This window comes from Podarcis melisellensis (assembly GCF_964234715.1).
Source record: "Podarcis melisellensis genome assembly, chromosome: Z".
In the NCBI taxonomy this organism is placed as follows: domain Eukaryota; kingdom Metazoa; phylum Chordata; class Lepidosauria; order Squamata; family Lacertidae; genus Podarcis; species Podarcis melisellensis.
The window spans coordinates 45,974,873-45,996,812 of NC_138547.1; the positions used below are offsets into that span (position 1 = coordinate 45,974,873).

Consider the following 21,940-nt stretch of genomic DNA (forward strand, 5'->3'; position numbering starts at 1 on the left):
CTCAGTGTCCCAGAGAACACACTATTGACTTTTTCCACCCTCAAGGGAGACCTGCAGAAATAGCATTTTCTGCTCGTGCTGGTTTTTAAAGTGGAAAAAGAAAATGATTACTCACTCTCTCTCTCTCCCTTCTAGTAAAGCAGAGATGGAAACAGGCAGTTGTGATTTCTGTTGCAAAAACAACACTTGGTTCTGAAAGCAAGAAAACCCAGATTCTTGTGTAAATTAGGCAGTGTTGCATCAGTGTGCAAGTTCTGCCTTTCAATAAGGGCCTGCAGATGCATTGCTTTGCATTTAACAAGAAAACTGCTGTGTTTCCCCCTCCTTTTACTTCTTCCAGTCACATAATCTTTTCCTATTAAATTTTCCTCCTTTAGAGAAGAGTAGGAGCTGAGGGATCTATAGCAAGGAGAACTGAGAATGTTCTTCAGGAAAACAAGTAGGTAGTCATGTTGGTCTGCCGTAGTCAAAACAAAATAAAAAAAATCCTTCCAGTAGCACCTCAGAGACCAACTAAGTTTGTTATTGGTATGAACTTTCGCACACGAAAGTTCTGAACTACAACTCCCATCAGCCCAGCAAGCCTGGACAAAGGCCACGGATGATAGGAGCTGTAGTCCGACAACATCTGGAAAGCTGAAGATTCCCCACACCCAGTATATATATTTTCAAAGGAGCACCGGAAGGTCTGCAAACGGAGGTTGGAGGTGGGGTCACTGATGTCCTCCTCTTCATCACAGTGGCTGGTTGTTGTTGTTTGAAAAATGTCCACACAGGAGATGTCTCTGTTCCAGAAACAATAAACAAATGTGTCCATTTTCTAAAAGTAGAGATCTCTTCTTCTGTCATTTTCAAGGATACCTGGAAAATAGGGAGGAGATAAGTGGGGAAATAGTTAATCTTAAAGAGGAGGATATTAGGGGCAGAAGACAAGGGAGGGCTGATGGAACCTCTGCATTTCATTTACTTATGACTACAGTGGTACCTCAGGATAAGAACTTAATTTGTTCTGGAGGTCCGTTCTTAACCTGAAACTCTTCTTAACCTGAAGCACCACTTTAGCTAATGGGGCCACCTGCTGCCACCGCGCCGCTGGAGCACGATTTCTGATCTTATCCTGAAGCAAAGTTCTTAACCTGAAGCACTATTTCTGGTTTAGTGGAGTCTGTAACCAGAAGCGTCTGTAACCCAAGCTACCACTGTAGAGATAATTATTTGTGTCCTCTGGTTGCTCCAGTTTTTTTTCTCTCTGTAGCAACTTACAGTACAGTGTGAGAACTAAGTTCACAGTTGGGTTTTGTTGTGTATGTCACATTTGCTGTTAATGTGCTTCTTGTCTGATAAAGTTTTGATGATTAAAAATAATAATTAAGTAATAATAATTAGGCCCATGCTGTTCAATAAGCTAATCAGTTCAATTACGTCTAGGAAAGCTTTTGGCCCTCCAGATGCTGCTGAAGTACAATTCACACTAGCCAATGTTGCCGTTTCACCAGATTCACCACACCTGCCCCAGAGCAAAAGAGAAAACATTTAATGCTATTCTAAGATGGTTTTTGCCTGTTGCTATAAGCTCTTGGATTAAAAATAATAAATCCTTACACTTATTAACTGTGTGGAAGGCACATTGCTAGACCATCAAAATATTTTAAATCTATTCATTTAACCCAGGCAGGGGAAACTTGAGCATGCTGGGGCTCATGGGAGTTGTAGTTCAGGAACATCTGGAGGGCCAAACCCTAATTCTATACCCTCCCTCTCTCACTCTCACACACACCCCTATTTAATTCTCACAACAACTTTGTGAGGTAGGGTAGGCTGAGAGAAAGCATGACTGACCCAAAGCCAGCCAATAAGCTTAGGGACCAGAGGATGGTGTGCCAGTTAACCATTGCATGGGCTCTCCATCACTGCCTGGGAGATGAGGGTGAGCTAGAGAAGAGGCCACGGTGGAAGCATTTTTTCAAGGCAACTGCGGTTTCAGTTACTATAAACAGACCCTAATAAATGTCCTGCGCAACAGGCGGGTTGTTCTGAAAAATAGCTCCATAATCAACACGTCTCAAAAGACACCAGTTTTAAAATCCTGATTTTAAAGTATCATTTAACAAACTAATTGAAACAAAAAATGTTGTCCTTTAGAGACTGGGGGATGAAATGGAAAGTAAGTGACTTTAAAAACATTATTGACTGTTGTTAACATTGTGTCCCCCAGAGGAACTTTGAATTTGCTGCAACTGCAGCTGGATTAAGGGAATTTTCCATTTCAAAACAAGCTTAGTCTCTGAGAGTGTGACTGACCTTGACAGACTCAGACTCTGACTTTGAATGTGTGACTGACCTTGGGTTGTTGTTTTTATGGAGGTTGTGGCTGATGGGAAAGACAAATTAGAGTCTCTTTATATATATAAATTTTTATTAAGTTTTTCTTTAACAAATAATTTTGACAACCATGTTTACCAATTTACAGTTTTTGAACTTCCACCAGTACCTCCTTCAATCATCCATTTTTCATATCTTTACACATTTTCTATGTAGTATTGCCAATTTGATAATAACCTTCCATCTCAGTTTCTTTCTTACAATATACCTTGGTTTATCACAAAGCCTCTTTAAAACCCACTAGCATTGTCTGTTCATCACATACAGTTTTCAGATATTCCGTAAACTTTCCCCAGCCCTCAATGAATTTGTGATCTTTCTGATATCTAATTTTTCCAGTCATTTTATCCAATTCTGCATAATCCATAAGTTTCATTCTCCACTCAGTCAAGGTCGGTAGTTCCTCTTGTTTCCATTTTTGGGCCATTAGTATTCTTGCAGCTGTAACTGCATATTGAAACAGTTTATAATCACATCTTTTTATCTCTCTTCCTGTTATTCCTAACAAAAAGGCTTCTGGTTTTTTTAACAAACGTATATTTAAACATCTTTTTCAATTCATTGTATATCATTTCCCAGAAACCCTTTACCTTCTTACATTCCCACCACATATGAAAAAATGAACCTTCTTTTTCTTTACATTTCCAACACTTATTACATGTTTTATACATTTTTGCTAACTTTACGGGTGTAATATACCATCTGTAAACCATTTTCATAATATTCTCCTTTAACGCCATACATGCAGTGAATTTCATATTATCATTCCATACCTTTTCCCAATCATCCAATTGTATATTATAACCAAAATCTCTGGCCCATTGAATCATGACCGACTTTATCTCCTCATCTTTTGTTTGCCATTCCAAAAGTATTTTGTACATTTTTGACAATATCTTAACATCATTATCAATTATCTCCGTTTGAAATTTCGATTCTTTCTCTGTAAATCCCCTCTTTGAGGTCCATTTTGAACCTTTCATTTACCTGAAGATAATGCAACCAATCATACACATACTCTTTAACTTGTTCATATGGCTTCATTTTCCATTCCCCCCCCCTCTTTCATTACTAACTCACCATAAGTTATCCAATTTCCTCTCATATTAATTTTCTTTACACTCAATATCTCTAATGGTGACAACCAGTGTGGAACTTTAGGCTCCAGTATATTTTTGTACCTCTCCCATATTTCTAATATGGAGCTCCTGAAAATGTGATTATCAAAACCCTTATGAGTTTTCTTCTTCTCCAACCATAAGTAGGCGTGCCAACCAAATCTATTATCGAAACCCTCTAGGTCCAATAGTTTGTTGTTTTTTAGTTTTATCCAGTCCCTTAACCAACAGAGACAAGACGCTTCATAGTATAGTTTCAAGTCCGGCAGGGCAAAACCGCCTCTTTCTTTGGCATCTGTTAGTAACTTAAATTGTATTCTAGGCTTCTTGCCCTGCCAGATATATCTTGAAATCATTCTTTGCCACTCTTTGAACACGCTTGTTCCCCTGATTATAGGGATCGTTTGAAACAGAAATAGCATCTTTGGAAGCACACACATTTTAATCATTGATATTCTGCCCCAAAAAGACAGTTTCATTCTACTCCAAGTTTCTAAGTCTTTCTTGATGCCGTTCCACACCGGTATATAGTTGTTCTGATATAAGTCGATATTTTTGGGGGTCAGCCAAATTCCTGGATATTTTATCTTTTTAGCCACTTCAATCCCTGATTCTCTTTGCATTTCTTCTACCAGACTTTGATCTATGTTCTTAACCATTCTTTTGGTTTTCCTCTTGTTTATCGTAAATCCAGCCACTCTACCAAATTGGTCAATTTCATTTAACACCTCATTTAAGCTATTTTTGGGGTCTTCAATCGTTATTACTAGGTCGTCGGCAAAGGCTTTAACTTTATATTCATCTTGACCGACTGTTACTCCTTTTATTATTTCATTATTCCTTATTGAGCACAAAAGGACTTCCAGGACTGTTATAAATAACAGTGGTGATAGAGGACACCCCTGTCTGGTACCTTTTCGTATCTTGACTTCTTCTGTAAGAATATTATTTACAATCAGTTTGGCTCTTTGTTCTGAGTAAATTGCCCTTATTCCATTATAAAAGTCATTTCCGACTTCCATCGTTTCCAAATTTTTTAGCATAAATTCCCACGATATATTATCAAAAGCCTTCTCTGCATCCACAAACATTAGTATAGCTTGTTTCTCATTCCTGGCAGACAGATATTCCAAAATATTTATTATATTTCTAACATTGTCTTTCATCTGTCTGCCTGGAAGAAAACCTGCCTGATCTGCATGTATAACTTCCTGCAGAATCTTTTTTAATCTTTTTGCTAATATTCCAGCAAATATCTTGTAGTCTGTGTTCAGCAGAGAAATTGGCCTATAATTCTTCACTTGTGTCAAGTCGGAGTCATGCTTGGGAATGAGTGTGATAAAGGCATCTTTCCACGTTTCGGGAATATCTTGTTGTTTCAATATACTATTCATAACTTCCTTCATTGGTGCCGTCAAGGTGTGCCTCAATTCTTTATAATAACTTGATGTAAAACCATCCGGTCCTGGTGCCTTTCCTTTTTTCAATTCTTTTATGATCTCAATTATTTCCTCATTTTCGATTGGAGCATTCAGTCTGTCTTTTCTGTCGGGATCTTTTGCACCTTTTTTTCTCTTAAAAATCTTTCAATTTTCTTCAAGTTATTCTTTTCTCTGATGCCCTTTGGATTTTCTACTTCTTCTCCATCCACCATAATTTTAATTGTATTTTGTTCCTTCCTTTTCTTAATTTGCCATGCGAGCCATCTGCCTGATTTATTGGCGAACTCAAAATTTCTTTGTCTTAACCTTTTAATATTCCATTCCACCTCTTTGTTTATGATCATTGCAAATTGTGTCTGCAGGGCTTTGATATTCTGTTTTATTTTCAAATTATTTGGTTTCTTAATTAATTTTTGTTCATTGTCCATTATTTGTCTTAAGATCTCCTTCCTTCTTTTCTCTCTGTTCTTGTTTTTAATCGCATTCTGTTGGATGAAGAACCCTTGCATTACTGCTTTGCTTGCATCCCAGACTATACTCATTTTTGTGCCTTTATTCATATTGTCCATGAAATATTCCATCAGCTTCTTCCTCGCCTCTTGAATGACTTTTTGGTCATCCAGGAGATAACCATTGAGTCTCCATCTGAAAGATCTTTCTTCATATCCTTTAATCTCCATTTTTATTGGATTATGGTCTGAGATTGTTCTTGGTTGAATTTCGATTTGTCGGATTCTTGGAGTTAATTCATTAGAGACCCAAATTTGATCAATTCTTGACATTGACTGATTTGGTTCTGAATAAAACGTGAACTGTTTCTCCAATGGGTGTCTAAGTCTCCAAATATCGATTAGGTTGCAGTTCTTTGTCATAGAAAAGAAAGTCTTAGGTAATTTCCCTTCCCTGCTTGCCTCTTTTTCTCTTAATCTGTCCATTTCCAATGAAACTACACCGTTCATATCACCCATCAGTATCATTTTCTGATCCATATAATCGAACAGCTTTTCTTCCAAATTTTTTTAAAAATCAGTCTTATTTCCATTAGGTGCATAGATCCCGACAATTATTAATTTTTCGCCTTGCCATTTGACCTGTATTGTAATTATTCTTCCGTCTTCATCTTTGAAAATTTGTTGAGCTTCAATATTTTTCTTTACATATAATACGACCCCTCTCTTTTTCCCTTTGTCAGAAGATATAAATTCCTTTCCCAATCTGTTATTGATCAAAATTTTTCTGTGTTTCCTTGCCACATGAGTTTCTTGAAGGCAGATGATGTCCAGATTTTTCTTTTTTAAATATTGTTCAATTTTATTTCGTTTTTTCCTATCGTTCATTCCATTAATGTTCCAATTCCAAAGTTTCAGCGCCATCTTTTCTTCCTGATTAAAATTTATTTATTTAATTATAATCTAGCTTCTTCTTGTTCCTCTCCTTCTTCTTCTTCCTCCGTCTCTTCATTTTTCTCTCCCTTTTCTTCCGGAAACTTCCTCCCCAATGGACCAGCTCCTCCTATCGCTCCTCTTTCTTCCTCTTCTTCTTCCATCAGTTCCTTGTAGCGCCTCTGGAATTTACTTATATCCTCCGGGCTAACAAGTCTGTGTTTCATGCTCTTGTATACAAAGGAAATCCCCTGAGGGAATTCCCATTTAAATTCAATCTTATTCTTCTTGAGAATTTGGACCAGTGCCTTATATGGGTCTCTTCGTTTCAACAGTCTGACAGGAATGTCTTTAAAAATAATTATATAATTCCCTTCAATATTTAATCTTGTTTCTCTATTTTTTTGAAGAATTAAGTTTCTCATATCTTTGTCTTTAAAAGTAATCAGACAGTCTCCAGGCATTTTCCTTGTTTTGGTTGTTCTCACTCTCATTCTGAAGGCATTCTGCACTGATCTTTCAACTTCTTCCTTTTGTAGTTCCAGCCATTGTGCAATTCCTGTTATCAGTTTCTCTCTGATGTTCTCACCTTGTGTTTCCGGGACCGCTCTCAGCCTCAAATTCACTTCCTGCTGCCTCAGTTCATTCATGGCAATTGCGTCCCATATCTCCTCCTGTGTCTTATTAACTTCCGATAATCCTGCTTTTATTTTCTCTTCTTCCCGCTTCATTTCCTTCATTTCCACTCTTGTCTTCTTCATCCCTTCTTCCAAAGATTGTGTTCTCTTGGAGACTTCTTTAATTTGGCCTTTCAATTCTTTTACAGTTTCATCACTTTTTTGGTCCATTTTTCCAATTCTCATGTCTACCTGTTCTATTCTTGTATCCACATGCTCCAACTTGTCCTCCATATTTTTTTCGCTCTGTCTAATTTCCGCAAACATTTTCAAAATTTCTGCCTTAAAATCTGCTTCTGGTTTTGACCCTCTTCTATCTCCTGGTGTTCCTCCCTCCCCTCCCTTCTTAGGTATATGAGACATTCTTACAATATATGCTTCAAAACTTAAAGGTAGTCACAGATCAGATACCACTTAAATCTTATATGGGCTCAACCCCAGTACACATATATCATTTAAAGTCAGATTCTCTAGTTCATATAGTTCATATAGTTCATATAAATCCGACTGAAAGTTGTCAGTTTTAATACTTTTTCAAATTTGTGGGATTTACAGCCCACTCCGATAAGTTCAGGAAAGAATAATTAGTTAATTAGCTCCACAAGTCCTTCAAAAGATATTCTTCTTGCCACCAATTAGGCTAATCCATTTAAAAATTGTAATAATCCTTTGTTAATCAATATTTATTTCAGTTAAATTCCACTTGTATCCACCAAAAGTAAAAGAAAATAAAAGGTCTCTCTTTTCTTCTGCCACCAATTTGGCTAATCCTTATAAAACCTTGTGGACCGGTTACAAATCCAAATGAGGGGAAAGCAAAAGGAGCACGCGAAACAAGTAAAAAACAGATCATAGTAAAAAAAAACAAGTTGTAGTTATCCTTCTGACCACTAGGGACCCAAAATCTCCGAAAGTTAAAGGAACAAAATATAATGACAAAGAAATGTTTCCAAATAATAGATTAATAACCCAATTCTCCAGTGACTGATAGTTGATGAATGTGGGATATTAAATAGTTTGTCTAATGGGCAAAAGAGGGAATCCCTTTTAAAAAGCGGAAGGCAAACCAAAGATCAAACGTCAGTGAACAATGGAGTCGAGGACTCTTCTCTTGTTGCGCAGTTGTTTTTTTTATAAAGGTAAAGTCTCAGTCAATCTCTCCGCTTTCCCTTCCACAAGTCCAAAGAGGACCTAAAATGTAGCAGGTCTAAACCTTCTGTCCCCCCTTTTAGCTTGCATTCTTCTTTTGCAATTCAGTATCATTTGCAATTCAGTATCTTCAAAGAAAGGTAGTTTGTAACAAGTCTAAAAGGGAGAAAGAAACAATAGCCGCGAGCGGCAAACTCACTTTCACTTTTGACAGCTCTGCTTTTCAAATGCGTAGAAGCTGATTGCGGATAATAGCTGGTCTCATAGTTCCTTACTTTTCATCCGGTACCTTCCCTTTACTTCAGGTTGATCTTTTGCAAATATTTTAGGTCCGAATTCCTTGTAATCGAGAGTTAAGCGCTCCCCCTGCAAGCTCGGGGCTTCGTTTTCCGGAGTTAGCTATGGCTTCCCTTCAGCCCGCTCCCCCCCCTGCCGCTCTCTTCGCTCCTTTTTGGAGTTACCTGGTGGCCGGGTGGTCTGCGTTTCGGCTCTCCGCGAGAACCTGAGTGTCTGAACACCCTCCAGACACTACTTCGGGGGGTCACTGCGCCCTGTGGCACCCCTAATTCCTCCGAAAAACCCGGGATTCTCCATGAGGAAGAAATCCTCGCTTGCAATGGAGTCGCTCTCAACCGGAAGCTGAACAAATTAGAGTCTCAACAAGCTACCAGATCTGGGAAAGTATTGCGTACAGATATTGGGCTGCAAAGGAGCGTTTGAAGAAGGTGATACCACCAACAGAACAGGAACAGGCACTGGGTGCAGTTGGAGGAGAAGCATAGTACCTACATCATGGCTCTGCAACTATTAAGTTGGAATTGTAATGGTCTAAACTCCCCTAAGGACCGAATGGATTGACTTCTAGATACTACAGATCTTTGAAGGAATGGCTAGTGCAACCTTTGAAAGAAGTTTATAACGAGATAATGCAGGGGAAATTGGCACCAGAGTCGTGGAAGGAAGCATATATCACACTTGTACCGAAAACAGAGACTGAAAAGACTCAGCTGAAGAACTACCGTCCCATATCTTTGCTTAATGTGGATTATAAAATTTTTGCAGACATTTTAGCTAAAAGACTAAAAAGAGTTTTAATGAAAGAGATACATAAAGACCAAGCAGGTTTTCTCCCAGGAAGACACCTTTCTGATAATGTGAGAAATATAATTAACATTATAGAGAAATTGCAAGAGAATATAAACACTAAGGCAGTTTTAATATTTGTGGATGCGGAGAAAGCCTTTGACAACATTTCTTGGACTTTTATGAAAAAGAATTTACAGGGTATGGGGTAGGCCAAGGTTTTGAAAATGGTATAAGTGCAATATATTCAGAACAAAAGGCAAAATTAATTGTGAATAATGTGGTGACGGAAGAATTTAAAATAGAAAAAGGGACACGACAAGGTTGTCCAATTTCCCCATTGCTTTTTATATCGGTTCTGGAGGTCTTGCTGAATATGATCAGAAGGGACCAGTTGGTTAAAGGTATACAGGTCGGAGCTAGACAGTACAAATTGAGAGCATTTGCAGATGACTTAGTTTTGACGTTACAGGAGCCAGAATCTAGTACCAAAAGGGTTTTAGAACTGATTCAAGAATTTGGTCAGGTTGCTGGGTTTAAATTGAACAAATCTAAAACCAAGGTTTTAGAAAAAAACTTAACACAAACTGAGAGAGAGCGGTTTCAGAATATGGCAGGTTTAACAGTGGTTAAGAAAGTTAAATACTTGGGGATCAATATGACAGCAAAAAATGGGAACTTATTTAAAGATAATTATGAAAAATGCTGGGGTGAAGTGAAAAAAGATCTAGAAATATGGTCAAATTTGAAACTTTCTTTGTTGGGTCGTATTGCTGCTATAAAGATGAATGTATTGCCTAGAATGTTGTTTTTATTCCAGACATTGCAAATTGTGGACAAGATGGATTGTTTCAAGAAGTGGCAGAGAGATATTTCAAGATTCGTCTGGCAGGGCAAGAAGCCTAGAATAAAATTTAAAATATTAACAGATGCAAAGGAAAGAGGTGGGTTTGCCTTGCCAGACTTTAAACTTTATTATGAATCAGCAGCTTTCTGCTGGCTAAAGGACTGGCTACTTCTTGAAAACACAGACATTTTGGATTTGGAAGGCTTTAACAATGTATTTGGATGGCATGCATATTTGTGGTATGATAAGATCAAAGCGCACAAAACATTTAAAAACCATATTGTTAGGAAAGCATTGTTTAAAGTTTGGATAAGATATAAGGACTTACTGGAAAATAAAACCTCAAGGTGGCTGTCACCGATGGAAGCGAAAGCTCAGAAAAAGCTCAATATGGAGGCTAAATGGCCAAAATATTGGGAAATTCTAGAACAAGATGGAGATAGACTTAAATTGCAGAGTTTTGAGAAATTAAAGAATAAAGTACGAGATTGGCTCCATTACTATCAGATAATGGAGGCATATAATTTGGACAAGAAAATTGGCTTCCAGGTGGAAAAATCAAAATTAGAAACAGAATTGTTAGAACCCGAAACAAAGAATTTGTCAAGAATGTATAACTTGCTGTTGAAATGGAACACTCAGGATGAAACGGTTAAATCTGCTATGATAAAATGGGCACAAGATGTTGGACATAATATCATGTTCGCAGACTGGGAACAGTTGTGGAACACCGGTATGAAATTCACGGCATGTAATGCCCTAAGAGAGAATATTATGAAAATGATTTACAGGTGGTACATGACCCCAGTCAAGCTTGCAAAAATCTATCATTTGCCCGATAATAAATGTTGGAAATGTAAGGAAAATGAAGGCACATTCTTTCACCTTTGGTGGACGTGCCCAAGGATTAAGGCTTTCTGGGATATGATATATAATGAACTGAAGAAGGTATTTAAATATACCCTTTTGAAGAAACCAGAGGCCTTTCTCCTGGGCATAGTCGATAGAACTTTCTTTATGTATGCCACAACAGCAGCAAGAATACTTATCGCAAAATATTGGAAGACACAAGATCTACCCACTTTGGAAGAATGGCAGATGAAAGTGATGGACTATATGGAATTGGCGGAAATGACTGGCAGGATTCAAGACCAGGGAGAAGAGTCAGTGGAGGAAGATTGGAAGAAATTTAAAGACTATTTACAGAGATATTGTAAAATTAAGGAATTTTAGAATAATGTTGGATTGGAACTAAGTGGTTTCTAGCTGTGATGGGTTAAAAGAATACAAAAAAATGGGTTTATATAAGTAAAAATCTAAGATTGTAATAATTTAAGAATAAGATTTGGGTAACAAAAAGAGAGAAAGAAATTGTTGAATTAATAATTTGATTTGGAATACAAAAAAGGGTGGTATGAGGAGGTCCGAGAAACAAATAAATGAAAATTAAGGAGATGGAAAGAAGGATTGTTTTTAGCAATTTTTGTTGGATATTTTTTCTTTTTTCTGCTTTTTTATTTTTTGTAATGTAAAATCTTTAATAAAAAATTATTATAAAAACACACACAAAAGACACCAGTTTTGAGCACTTGGCGGGCAAAGAACATCATCACCCTACCTAGCAGATCCAAGGCAACACCAATGACAAAACAGGTGCATGGAGCAACTTAGGACACCATCCATCATGGTTGTAAGAAGAGCCCCAAGACAGCTCAAGCGAGCTGTGACTAGCGCTGTCACTCTGAAAATGCAACCAAAACACATTTTCGAGTTTTACACTATATAGTCTAATAAACCCTAAGCACCACAGAATAAACCATAGAATCATAGAATTGTGGAGTTGGAAGGGACCCCGAGGGTCATCAAGTTCAACCTCCTGCCACGCAGGAATCTCAGTTAAAGCCTCCATGACAGATGGCCAGCCAACCTCTGCTTAAAAACCTCCAAGGAAGGAGAATCCAAGACCACAGAAAGAGTCCATTCCACTGTCAATAGCTCTTGCCATCAGAAAGTTCTTCCTAATGTTTAGTCAGAATCTCCTTTCTTGTAACTTGAAGCCATTGGTTTGAGTCCTACCCTCCAGAGCAGGAGAAAACAAGCTTGCTCCCTCCTCCATGTAACAGCCCTCCAGATATTTGAAGATGGCTGTCGTATCTCTTCTCAGTCTCCTCTTTTCCAGGCTAAACATACCCAGCTCATTCAACTGTTCCTCCTCAGGTTTGGCTTCTAGACCCTTGATCGTCTTGGTCACCTCTTCTGCACATGTTCCAGCTTTTCAATCTCCTTCTTAAATTGTGGTGCCCAAAATTAGACCAAGTATTCCAGATGTGGTTTGACCAAGGCAGAATAAAATGGTACTTTTACTTCCCTTGATCTGGACATTATACTTGTGTTGATGCAGTCTAGAATAGCATTAGCTGGTTTTGCTGCTGCATCACACTGTTGACTCAGATTAAGCTTGTGGTCCACTAAGACCATGGGTAGGCAAATTAAGGCCCGGGAGCCAAATCTGGCCCAATCACCTACGAAATCTGGCCCACGGATGGTCCAAGAATCAGTGAGTTTTTACATGAGTAGAATGTGTGCTTTTATTTAAAATGCATCTCTGGCTTATTTGTGGGGCATAGGAATTCATTCCCCCCCCAAAAAAAAATAGCCTGGCCCCCCACAAGGTCTGAGGGACAGTGGACTGGCTCCCTGTTGAAAAGGTTTGCTGACCCCTGACCAAGACCCCTATATCATTTTCACGTGTACAGGTGAAACTCGAAAAATTAGAATATCGTGGAAAAGTTCATTTATTTCAGTAATTCAACTTAAAAGGTGAAACTAATATATGAGATAGACTCATGACATGCAAAGCAAGATATGTCAAGCCTTTGTTATAATTGTGATGATCATGGCATACAGCTGTTAAAAACCCCAAATTAACAATATCAGAAAATTAGAATATTGTGTAAAGGTGCAGTAGCTATTCAATCCATAGCACCTGCAATGGGTTCCTGAGCCTTTAAATGGTCTCTCAGTCTGGTTCAGTAGGAAGCACAATCATGAGGAAGGCTGCTGACCTGACAGTTGTGCAGAAAGCCATCATTGAGACTCTCAATTAGGAGAGGTAATTGCAGAAGAAGTTGGATGTTCCCAAAGTGCTGTATTGAAGCACATTAATGGAAAGTTATGCGAAAGGGGAAAGTGTGGAAGAAAAAGGTGCACAAGCAGCAGGGATGACCGCAACCTGGAGAGGATTGTCAGGAAAAGACCATTCAAACGTGTTGGGGACTTTCACAAGGAGTGGACTGAGGCTGGAGTTAGTGCATCAAGAGCCACCACACACAGACGGATCCTGGAGATGGGCTTCAAATGTCGTATTCCTCTTGTCAAGCCGCTCCTGAACAAGAAACAACATCAGAAGCGTCTTACCTGGGCTAAAAAAAAAGAAAAAGAACTGGTCTGTTGCTCAGTGGTTCCAAGTCCTCTTTTCTGATGAGAACAACTTTTGCATCTCATTTGGAAACCAAGGACCCAGAGTCTGGAGGAAGAATGGGGAGGCACACAATGCCAGATGCTTGAAGTCCAGTGTGAAGTTTCCACAGTCTGTGTTGATTTGGGGAGCCATGTCATCAGCTGGTGTTGGTCCACTGTGCTTCATTAAGTCCAGGGTCAACGCAGCTGTCTACCAGGAGATTTTGGAGCACTTCATGCTTCCTTCCACAAACGAGCTTTATGGGGACACTGACTTCATTTTCCAGCAGGTCTTGGCACCTGCCCACACTACCAAAAGTACCAAAACCTGGTTCAGTGCCCATGGGATTACTGTGCTTGATTGGCCAGCAAACTCGCCTGACCTGGACCACATAGAGAATCTATGGGGCATTGCCAAGAGAAAGATGAGAGACATGAGACCGAGCAATGCAGAAGAGCTGAAGGCTGCTATTGAAGCATCCTGGTCTTCCATAACACCTCAGCAGTGCCACAGGCTGATAGCATCCATGCCACGCCGCATTGAGGCAGTAATTGATGCAAAAGGGGCCCAAACCAAGTACTGAGTACATATGCATGTTTCTCAGAGGTCCAATATTGCTCTATTTTCAATCCTTGTTTTGCTGATTTCATTTAATATTCTAATTTTCTGAGATTGTTAATTTGGGGTTTTCAACAGCTGTATGCCATGATCATCACAATTATAACAAAGGCTTGACATATCTTGCTTTGCATGTCATGAGTCTATCTCATATATTAGTTTCACCTTTTAAGTTGAATTACTGAAATAAATGAACTTTTCCACGATATTCTAATTTTTCGAGTTTCACCTGTAGTAAGCCGGGTGTCCCCCATCCTATATTTGTGAATCTGGTTCTTCTTGCCTAAGTGTAGAATCTGACATTTGTCCCTACAGAAATTCATTTTATTAGTTTGGGCCCAGTGCTCCAATCTGTTAGGGACATATTGAATCCTGACTTTGTATTCAAAGGCATTAGTTATTATTAGTATTATTTAGTAAATCCGTATAACTCTCTTTATCCATAGGTCTTAGGGCAGTTTACAACATAAAATTACTATATAAAAACACAAAATACATAATAAAAATAAGAACAAAAACAAACCAATAATGCCTCCTCCCCCGTCACATTTAAAAGGGCATTGTATGTCAGTCTGCCAAAGGTGCCTAAAGATGTATAATGAAGGCACCAACTGAATTTCCCTGGGGAGAGCATTCCACAAATGGGGAGCTACTGTGGAAAAGCTGTGTTGCCACCCTCTGGACCGCTCCCTGTTTGGTGTAATCTGCAAATTTGATTACCACCCCTTCAATACCTTCATCCAAGTCAATTATAAAGATGGGTCCAATACAGAACCCTGCAGCCCCCCACTTGTCTCTTTCTTCCAGGGTGATGAGGAACCATTAGTGAGCAACCAGCTACAAAGCCACCTAACTGTTACCTCACCCAGCCCACATTTTACCACCTTCTCCATAAGAATATACTGGAGGACTTTGGCAAAAACCTTCCTGAGATCAAGATACCCTACATCCACAGCATTCCCCTGATCCACCAAGCTTGTAATTCTAATTTAAAAAATGAGATTTCTCTGGCAGGACTTGCTTTTGAAAAACCAATGCTTGGTCTTAGTAATCACAGCATCCTTTTCTAAGTGCTCACCAACTGTTAAATGATCTGCTCTAGGACCTTTCCTGGTATTGATGTTAAGCTGACCAGTTGGTAATTACCGTACCTGGATCTTCTCTTTCCCCCTGTTTGAAGATGGGGACAACGTTTCCCCACCTCCAGTCTGTAGGAACTTCAGCTGTTCTCCAAGAATTCTCAAAGATTATAGACAAAGTCTTGGAGATTACATTCGCAAGCTCCTTGAGTACCCTTGGGTGTAGCTCATCAGGCCCTAGTTATTTGAATTCATTTATTGTAACCAGGTGTTCCCTTACTACCTCTTGTCCTATCTTGGGCTGCACTTCCTTTCTTGCATCATTTATTCTGTTAACACCAGGTTGGGCACTACTTTCATTCTGGGTGAAGACAGAGGCAACTCCCTGTAACTGTTGACTACTCGTGTATACTCTTTCTTCACCATTCCCCCTTTCTTCCATTTCTTAGACGTACCCTTCTTAAATCTCAGCTCACCTGTAAGCTTCTTTTGCAGCCACACTGCTTTCTTTAGATGCCTCCCACTTTTCTTTTTTGTAGGAATTGTCTGCTTTTGTCCCTTCAATATTTCATCTTTAAGAAACTCCCATCCATTTTGGACTCCCTTTTCTTTGAGTATTTCTGACCATGGAATCTCACCCAGTATTTCCTGAAGCTTTTCAAAATCAACCTTCTTAAAATCCAGAGTGCATACCCAAGTACACTCAGCTTTCCCTTTCCTCTGTGAAACCCAAGAGGACATGGTCATTTCCTCCAAAGTTTCTGAGGACTTCCACTTTGTCCATCAGTTCCTTCCTGTTGGTGAAGACCAGGTCCAAGATAGATGATCTGCTTGTTGCTTCTTCCACCTCCTGGGAAATGAAATGGTCAGCGAGGCAATTGAGAAATTTGTTGGACCTTACATTCTTGGCAGAGTTTGAGTTCTACAGATATTGGGGTAGTTGAAGTCTCCCTTGACTACTATATCTCTCCTTTTTGAATGCTTGGTGATCTGCTCTAGGGAGGCTCAAATATGTATTGCTTGTTTCCCATACTCTGTGCTTTAGTATAGAGACATCTGAAACCATGAGTCATTCCCTCTGGCTGCTTCCTTATTGTACTTTCCTAGCCTTTACCAAGATTCTGCAGCACCACCTCAGCTTCCTGTGCATCAGTAAATGTATTATCCCTAGTACCAGGTGTTCCCCTGTTGTCTGTAATGTTATCTCACCCTCAAAATTTAATTTAAAGCTCTTTTGATCAGGTTTGTGAGACTCTCAGCAAAGAGATTCTTGCCAACCACTGTGAGGTGCACCCCATCTCTTGCCAGAAGCCCTTCCTCAAGAAAGCAGAGACCATGGTCCAAGAAGTGGAACTCTTCCTGATGACACCACTTGTGTAGCCAATGGTTTACTTCCAGTATTTTCCTCTCTCTTCCTGGGCCATGACCTTCAGCAGGAAGCAGTGATGAAAAAACCACCAAGGCCCTTCTGCTTCCCACCCAGAGTCTTGAAGCCCCTTGCTATGGAAGGCTGTCTCTGGTAGTATCATTTGTACCCACATGAATCAAAAGGAAGGGGTTGTGGTCAGTGAGTTTTATAAGGCTTGGCAACTTCTCTGTCACATCATGAACCTTCCAGGACATCCTGTTACCACCACACAGCCTCTGTTCCCCTCAGCAGGGAGTCCCCTACTGCCACCACACCTCTCTTCCTCTTCTGGGGAGTTGTTTTGGAGGAATTGGTACACTGCATCTTCCACAGCCACCTCTGTGTTTTCTGAAGTCTACAACTGCTGTCCTTGCTCCTCTGGCCCAGAATCAGTGTTTGAGATGAGGGCATGGAATCAATTTTGCAACTCCAGTGACGCAGCATGGCTACTGGCACTCCTGGTTCTGTGTGTCACATTCCTCCAGGTGTCTGTCTCCTGCAATGGGCAATCTTCCTCCTCCCTAGGAGCACCCTGCCTGTGTTGCTGTTCCAAGACGGTCCACTTTGCTCTATCAAGAATTTCCTCATCTATACCAACAGCTCAAAGTGTGAATAAGCGGGCCTCAATTTGATGCACCCTCTCTGCCAGCCAGGCAACCAGCTTTCACCTGGGGCCGGCATAGTTTTGCACATTCTCAGGCAGGAAGTGAAACATGGCACAGGTATTGCAGGTCACTGCAGCAGCTCCCTCGCCATCCATGTCTCTTGGTCCTATGTACACTGTGAGGCGGCACTCCAGGCCTCCCTCTCAAACTCCCCCACTAGATGCCCTCACAAATGCTCCTGTTTACATGTTTTATCATAATACCCAACCATATTATCATACAATCATATCATTCAATGGTGATATCATACGAACATATTGCACAATCACAATATTGCACAATCATTCAACCAGTATTTGTTTCTAATTCATTCAACAGCAGCAATGGGCTGTTGTAACATATCCTTCCAGCATTTTTCATTTAAGTGCTTCTTCTCTCCTGGTCCCTTTCTATTTATAAAAGCCATAACAATCAAAGTAAGCCGATATTTACTTACCTCCCCCAGAAGTCAAACTCTGGCTCATATTTTGTAACCTAGCAGAGCTGGTAGGACAAGCAGATCCAGAATTGAGAGGCTCCTGGACAGACAGAGGACACCTTTCCTGTTGCAAGAGACCCAGCAGGGACCCGTATTTCCCATCTGACACAGACCCCTGCGTCATATGCACATCGGGCATCGAGGGAGGGTACACTGAAGCTGCAGTCAAATTTGGGTTGCCCCCTGAAGGCAACTGCCATAGCTCTGTAGCTGGTGGTGTGATGCCCTGGAGAAGAGGAGGAGGATAGGGGCTTGTCGCTGCAGCAGCTGCATTATCATCGGAGCTGGATAGGTTTAAAGGAGGCGGTGCATGGTACGGCTTAGCCCATTGCGGCGAGAAGTTCCACTGCTGGGGAGATGTGTGGCTTTCTGTTTATTAAAAGGGAGGAAGGATGTAATCAATGCATTTTTATTGCATTTTGAAATTGTTTTATAATAAATACAACCACCAAAAACACAGAGAGACCACACGTAACCCCAAACATAAGGATACTCATGACTAAAGGATGTGCTAGGAAAGCATCACTCAGTGGGTACAACCATGAAATCTTTTTCCTTCTTACCCTGTGCAAAGGCTTCCAGGAAGCCCAGCTATTGAAAGACAGAATCATGCCCTCCAGCAATGTATACCAAGAACCACAGGAGTCTGGTCACCAAAAGCCTACTTCTGTTTTAGCACCTGCATTGCTTAAGTCCTCAAAGTATCTTTGCAAGAGTGGAAGGTAAGGAGAGAAAGCTAAAACAAATCTCTCCATCTCCAGTGACCCCACACACCCTGGGCCACCCAACCAAGTCCAGTTGTTACCAATCATTCCTGAGTCTGTATCTGTCATGGATTTGAATTGGTCTTTTGTATGTGCTGTGGCTGTTTTAGGCTGTTTCATGTATTTGTATCTGGGTTATAATATTGCCAATCACTTCATTGTGCTTCATGCAAAATGATTCATAAATGAATTGGAGGAGAAAGAGGACAGCTGTTCCCCCTCCCCCATCACAAAAAGAGGCAGGAAAACACACAGGAAAATGTAGGGTAGCACTTCTTTGATGCCACGGTGTAAAACCTCCCTGCAAAGCAGTCAGAATGACTGCTTAGTAAGCAGGTTGTCTGGAAACTATCATGGAGGCTGTGTGCACACTGCACATTCAAAGCACATTCTCTCCATCAAAGAATTCTGGGCATTGTAGTATGCTAAAGTTTGATGAAAATTGTGTCTCTGTGATGGCTAAACTACAGTGCACAGAATTCTTTGAGGGAGAGAACCACAGTGCAGCTGTGGCTGTACAAGTTTCTTGTCCACAGTGAGTCAACATTATTACATACGGTAAGTAACCAGCAGCCAGAAAATGTGGAGGAGAAGCTCACCGTGTTTTACAATTGCATCCTCACCACTGTTCTTTCTGCTCAAATCCTGTGGAGTTTTGGATGCACTCAATGCTCTAGAGAAGTGCTCATCCACCACACTGTTAATGTCTCCTTGGAAGTAGGTAAACACCACACACTGGGCTCCCCACTCTGTTTTCACAGGCTGCTTGCATTTGCTCAGCTTTGTGGAGTCCTTCCTCTCTTCCATTTCTAGGGACTTTTGTCTGTGCCTAAAAATGAAGAGAAACAAAGTGATGGAAGAGTGGGTTCTGGCTCAAAAAATATGCTTCATTAAACTATTTTAAAGTTGCAAATTAAAAACAAAACAAACACAACAGATGCAAGGGGTGGGTAATCAACAGGTTGAAAATGACTCAATAATTATACGTACTGGTAATCTCAATAATTTATTTCTGCTTTATATTTTCTTTACAAGAGTTTTGAGATGAAGAGTAGAGTATATCAAGGGCAGGGAACAAGCTGACAGTGATCTTTACCCTTGTATACAGTAGTCTATAAAGGCTTTCCATATTTTCTCAGATGGGTCTTAATCTCGTTTTCCTTACTTTTTGTGTTACCCTAAAACCAAACTTTCTGTATCATTGGTCACTGTTTATGTTCTGAGCTATCACTGTCTGTGCAGTCAAGAGCAGATTACTCAACAGAGTGGGGCAGGGGGTTGTTGAAATTGGCTATGATGATGAAGAGAAAGAATTGCCTTTCTTGTTAAAGAAGATGGATACAATATAGGGTTGCTGGACCCCAGGGCAGAGCTGATGTCTCCAGGTTCACCTGCCCCCCTCCCTGCCCTCATGGCAGGTGGAGGGCTTGACTCTCCAGGTAGGTAAGAGTGCTTTAAAAAAAATTATTATTAATAAAGGTAAAGGTACCCCTGCCCGTACGGGCCAGTCGTGTCCGACTCTAGGGTTGTGTGCTCATCTCGCTTAAGAGGCCGGGGGCCAGCGCTATCCGAAGACACTTCCGGGTCACGTGGCCAGCGTGACGAAGCTGCAACTGGTGAGCCAGCGCAGGACACGAAAACGCTGTTTACCTTCCCGCTATGAAGCGGTACCTATTTATCTACTTGCACTTAGGGGTGCTTTCAAACTGCTAGTTGGGCAGGAGCTGGAACCGAAAGGCGGGAGCTCACCCCGCCGCAGGGATTCGAACCACTGACCATATGATTGGCAAGTCCTAGGCACTGAGGTTTTACCCACAATGTCACCCGCGGTCCAATATTATTATTAATAATATTTACTAATTATTACTGTGCATGCAGTCAGGAGTTCCAGCTTGGCCCTGCGACCGTGAGTGCCCGGGGCCACGGGTACCATGCAGTGTGCATGGCCCTGGCACTGAAATATGTTGGTGCCCAGCCCCTTCATGGGGAATTTTGTGGGTGCTCGGGCACCCAGGGCCCCAGAGAGTTGGCACCTATGCATGTAGGCTTGAAATTATAGTTAGCTCCAGCCCACCAGAACTTCGTTAAACTCTGTATTTGTTTCATTTGAATGACATGCTCTCAGTATGTGCCATTCAGTATGGAGGGTTGCAAACTGCAAAGGATATGATTTGAAGGACTGTCATGTTAAATTTATCTAGTCCACCACCGTTGCAAAGCAGATGCCTCCTGGCAGTCCATGAAAAGCACACAAACAACACCAGCTTTCCTCTGCTCAGACTCGCCAGCAAGAGGTATTCAAGGGGCATATTGCCCCTTCCAGTGTTCAAGCTGTGATAGGCTGATAGCCCAAATAAGAACATATGAAGAGCCTGTTGGAATGGGCTAATGACCCATCTAGTCTAGCATCCTGCTCTCATGGAGATGCCCATGAGAAGCCTGCATGCAGGACCTGAGTGAAACAGCCTGCTTGCAATTCCTAGCAACTGGTATTCAGAAGCATAAAATCTCCAACAGTGAAGGTGGAGCATAGCCTTCTCCTCCACGACTTAGTCTAATCCTCTCTCAAAGCCATCCAAGTTGGTGGCCCTCCCTGCCTCCCGTGGGAGTGACCTCTGTAGTTTAACTCCACACTGCCTGAAGAAGCACTTTTTTTTTGTCCTTCCTGAATCACCACATCAGCTTTGTTGGATGTCCACGAGTTCTGGTGTCATGAGAGAGGGAGGAATGGCAGCACCAGCGCACAAGGAGGATGCTTCAGCACGTCTCTGGGGGAAACCACAACATTTGCAAAAAGGGTGTGTGGAAAACTCACCTCCTTACCCCCCCCCCCCATGGAAAACCAGAGAATAAAGGTTTTTGAACAGAACTGCTGGAACCCTGAACAGATTTACATTGCAACGTTTTGTCATTGCAAGTCCCATTTGGCTCTTGACAGGCCTCACGTCCTCCCATGATGTTACTTGAGCCCTTTAAATGCATTGGGATTGTCCCCATCCTCTCCTCTTACAAAACAAGACATATTTGGAGGCTAAGGGAAGACATTTCTTCTCCAGCTACCCAGGTTTGCTTACCCCAATGTACTGCTTTCTTATCAGCCACCCTGCAGAGTTCCTGTCCCTCCATACAGCTCATACTGCAGAGCTCCAGGTTTCCATCTCCATGCTGATGCTGGAATTCGGCAGCAATCCCAGGGTGAAGAGAGGCCTGCGTCAGATCACACTGCTTGTTCTCTGTCCTTCCAGCAATGACTGAACTAGGCGTATCCTTCAGGCTTGCTAGCAGGAATGTGCAAAATGCACCCTGACAAGTCAACCAGGTTTGGAGGTTTCAGGAATGAGGAAAATAAAGAGGGTTGTTTGGTGTGGGTTTCTACAAGGCAGATTTT

At 41.0% G+C, this 21,940-nt stretch overlaps 1 protein-coding gene across 2 annotated transcripts; it reads right to left on the reverse strand.

The window, feature by feature from the left end:
* Positions 1–557: 557 nt before the first annotated feature.
* Positions 558–21,836, reverse strand: VGLL1 (vestigial like family member 1). Of its 2 annotated transcripts, none has more exons than XM_081897275.1 (4): positions 21,627–21,836; positions 19,176–19,381; positions 17,747–18,157; positions 558–861 (listed from the first exon to the last, which is right to left on the reverse strand). In XM_081897275.1, exons 2-4 carry the CDS (start codon positions 19,357–19,359, stop codon positions 821–823), a joined length of 636 nt encoding a protein of 211 aa, XP_081753401.1. In that variant the 5' UTR covers positions 19,360–19,381; positions 21,627–21,836; the 3' UTR covers positions 558–820. The 2 variants fall into 2 exon arrangements, with proteins under 2 accessions (XP_081753401.1, XP_081753400.1); XM_081897274.1 differs by having other exon boundaries at positions 19,152–19,381; positions 21,627–21,821.
* Between the last annotated feature and the right edge of the window lie 104 nt (positions 21,837–21,940).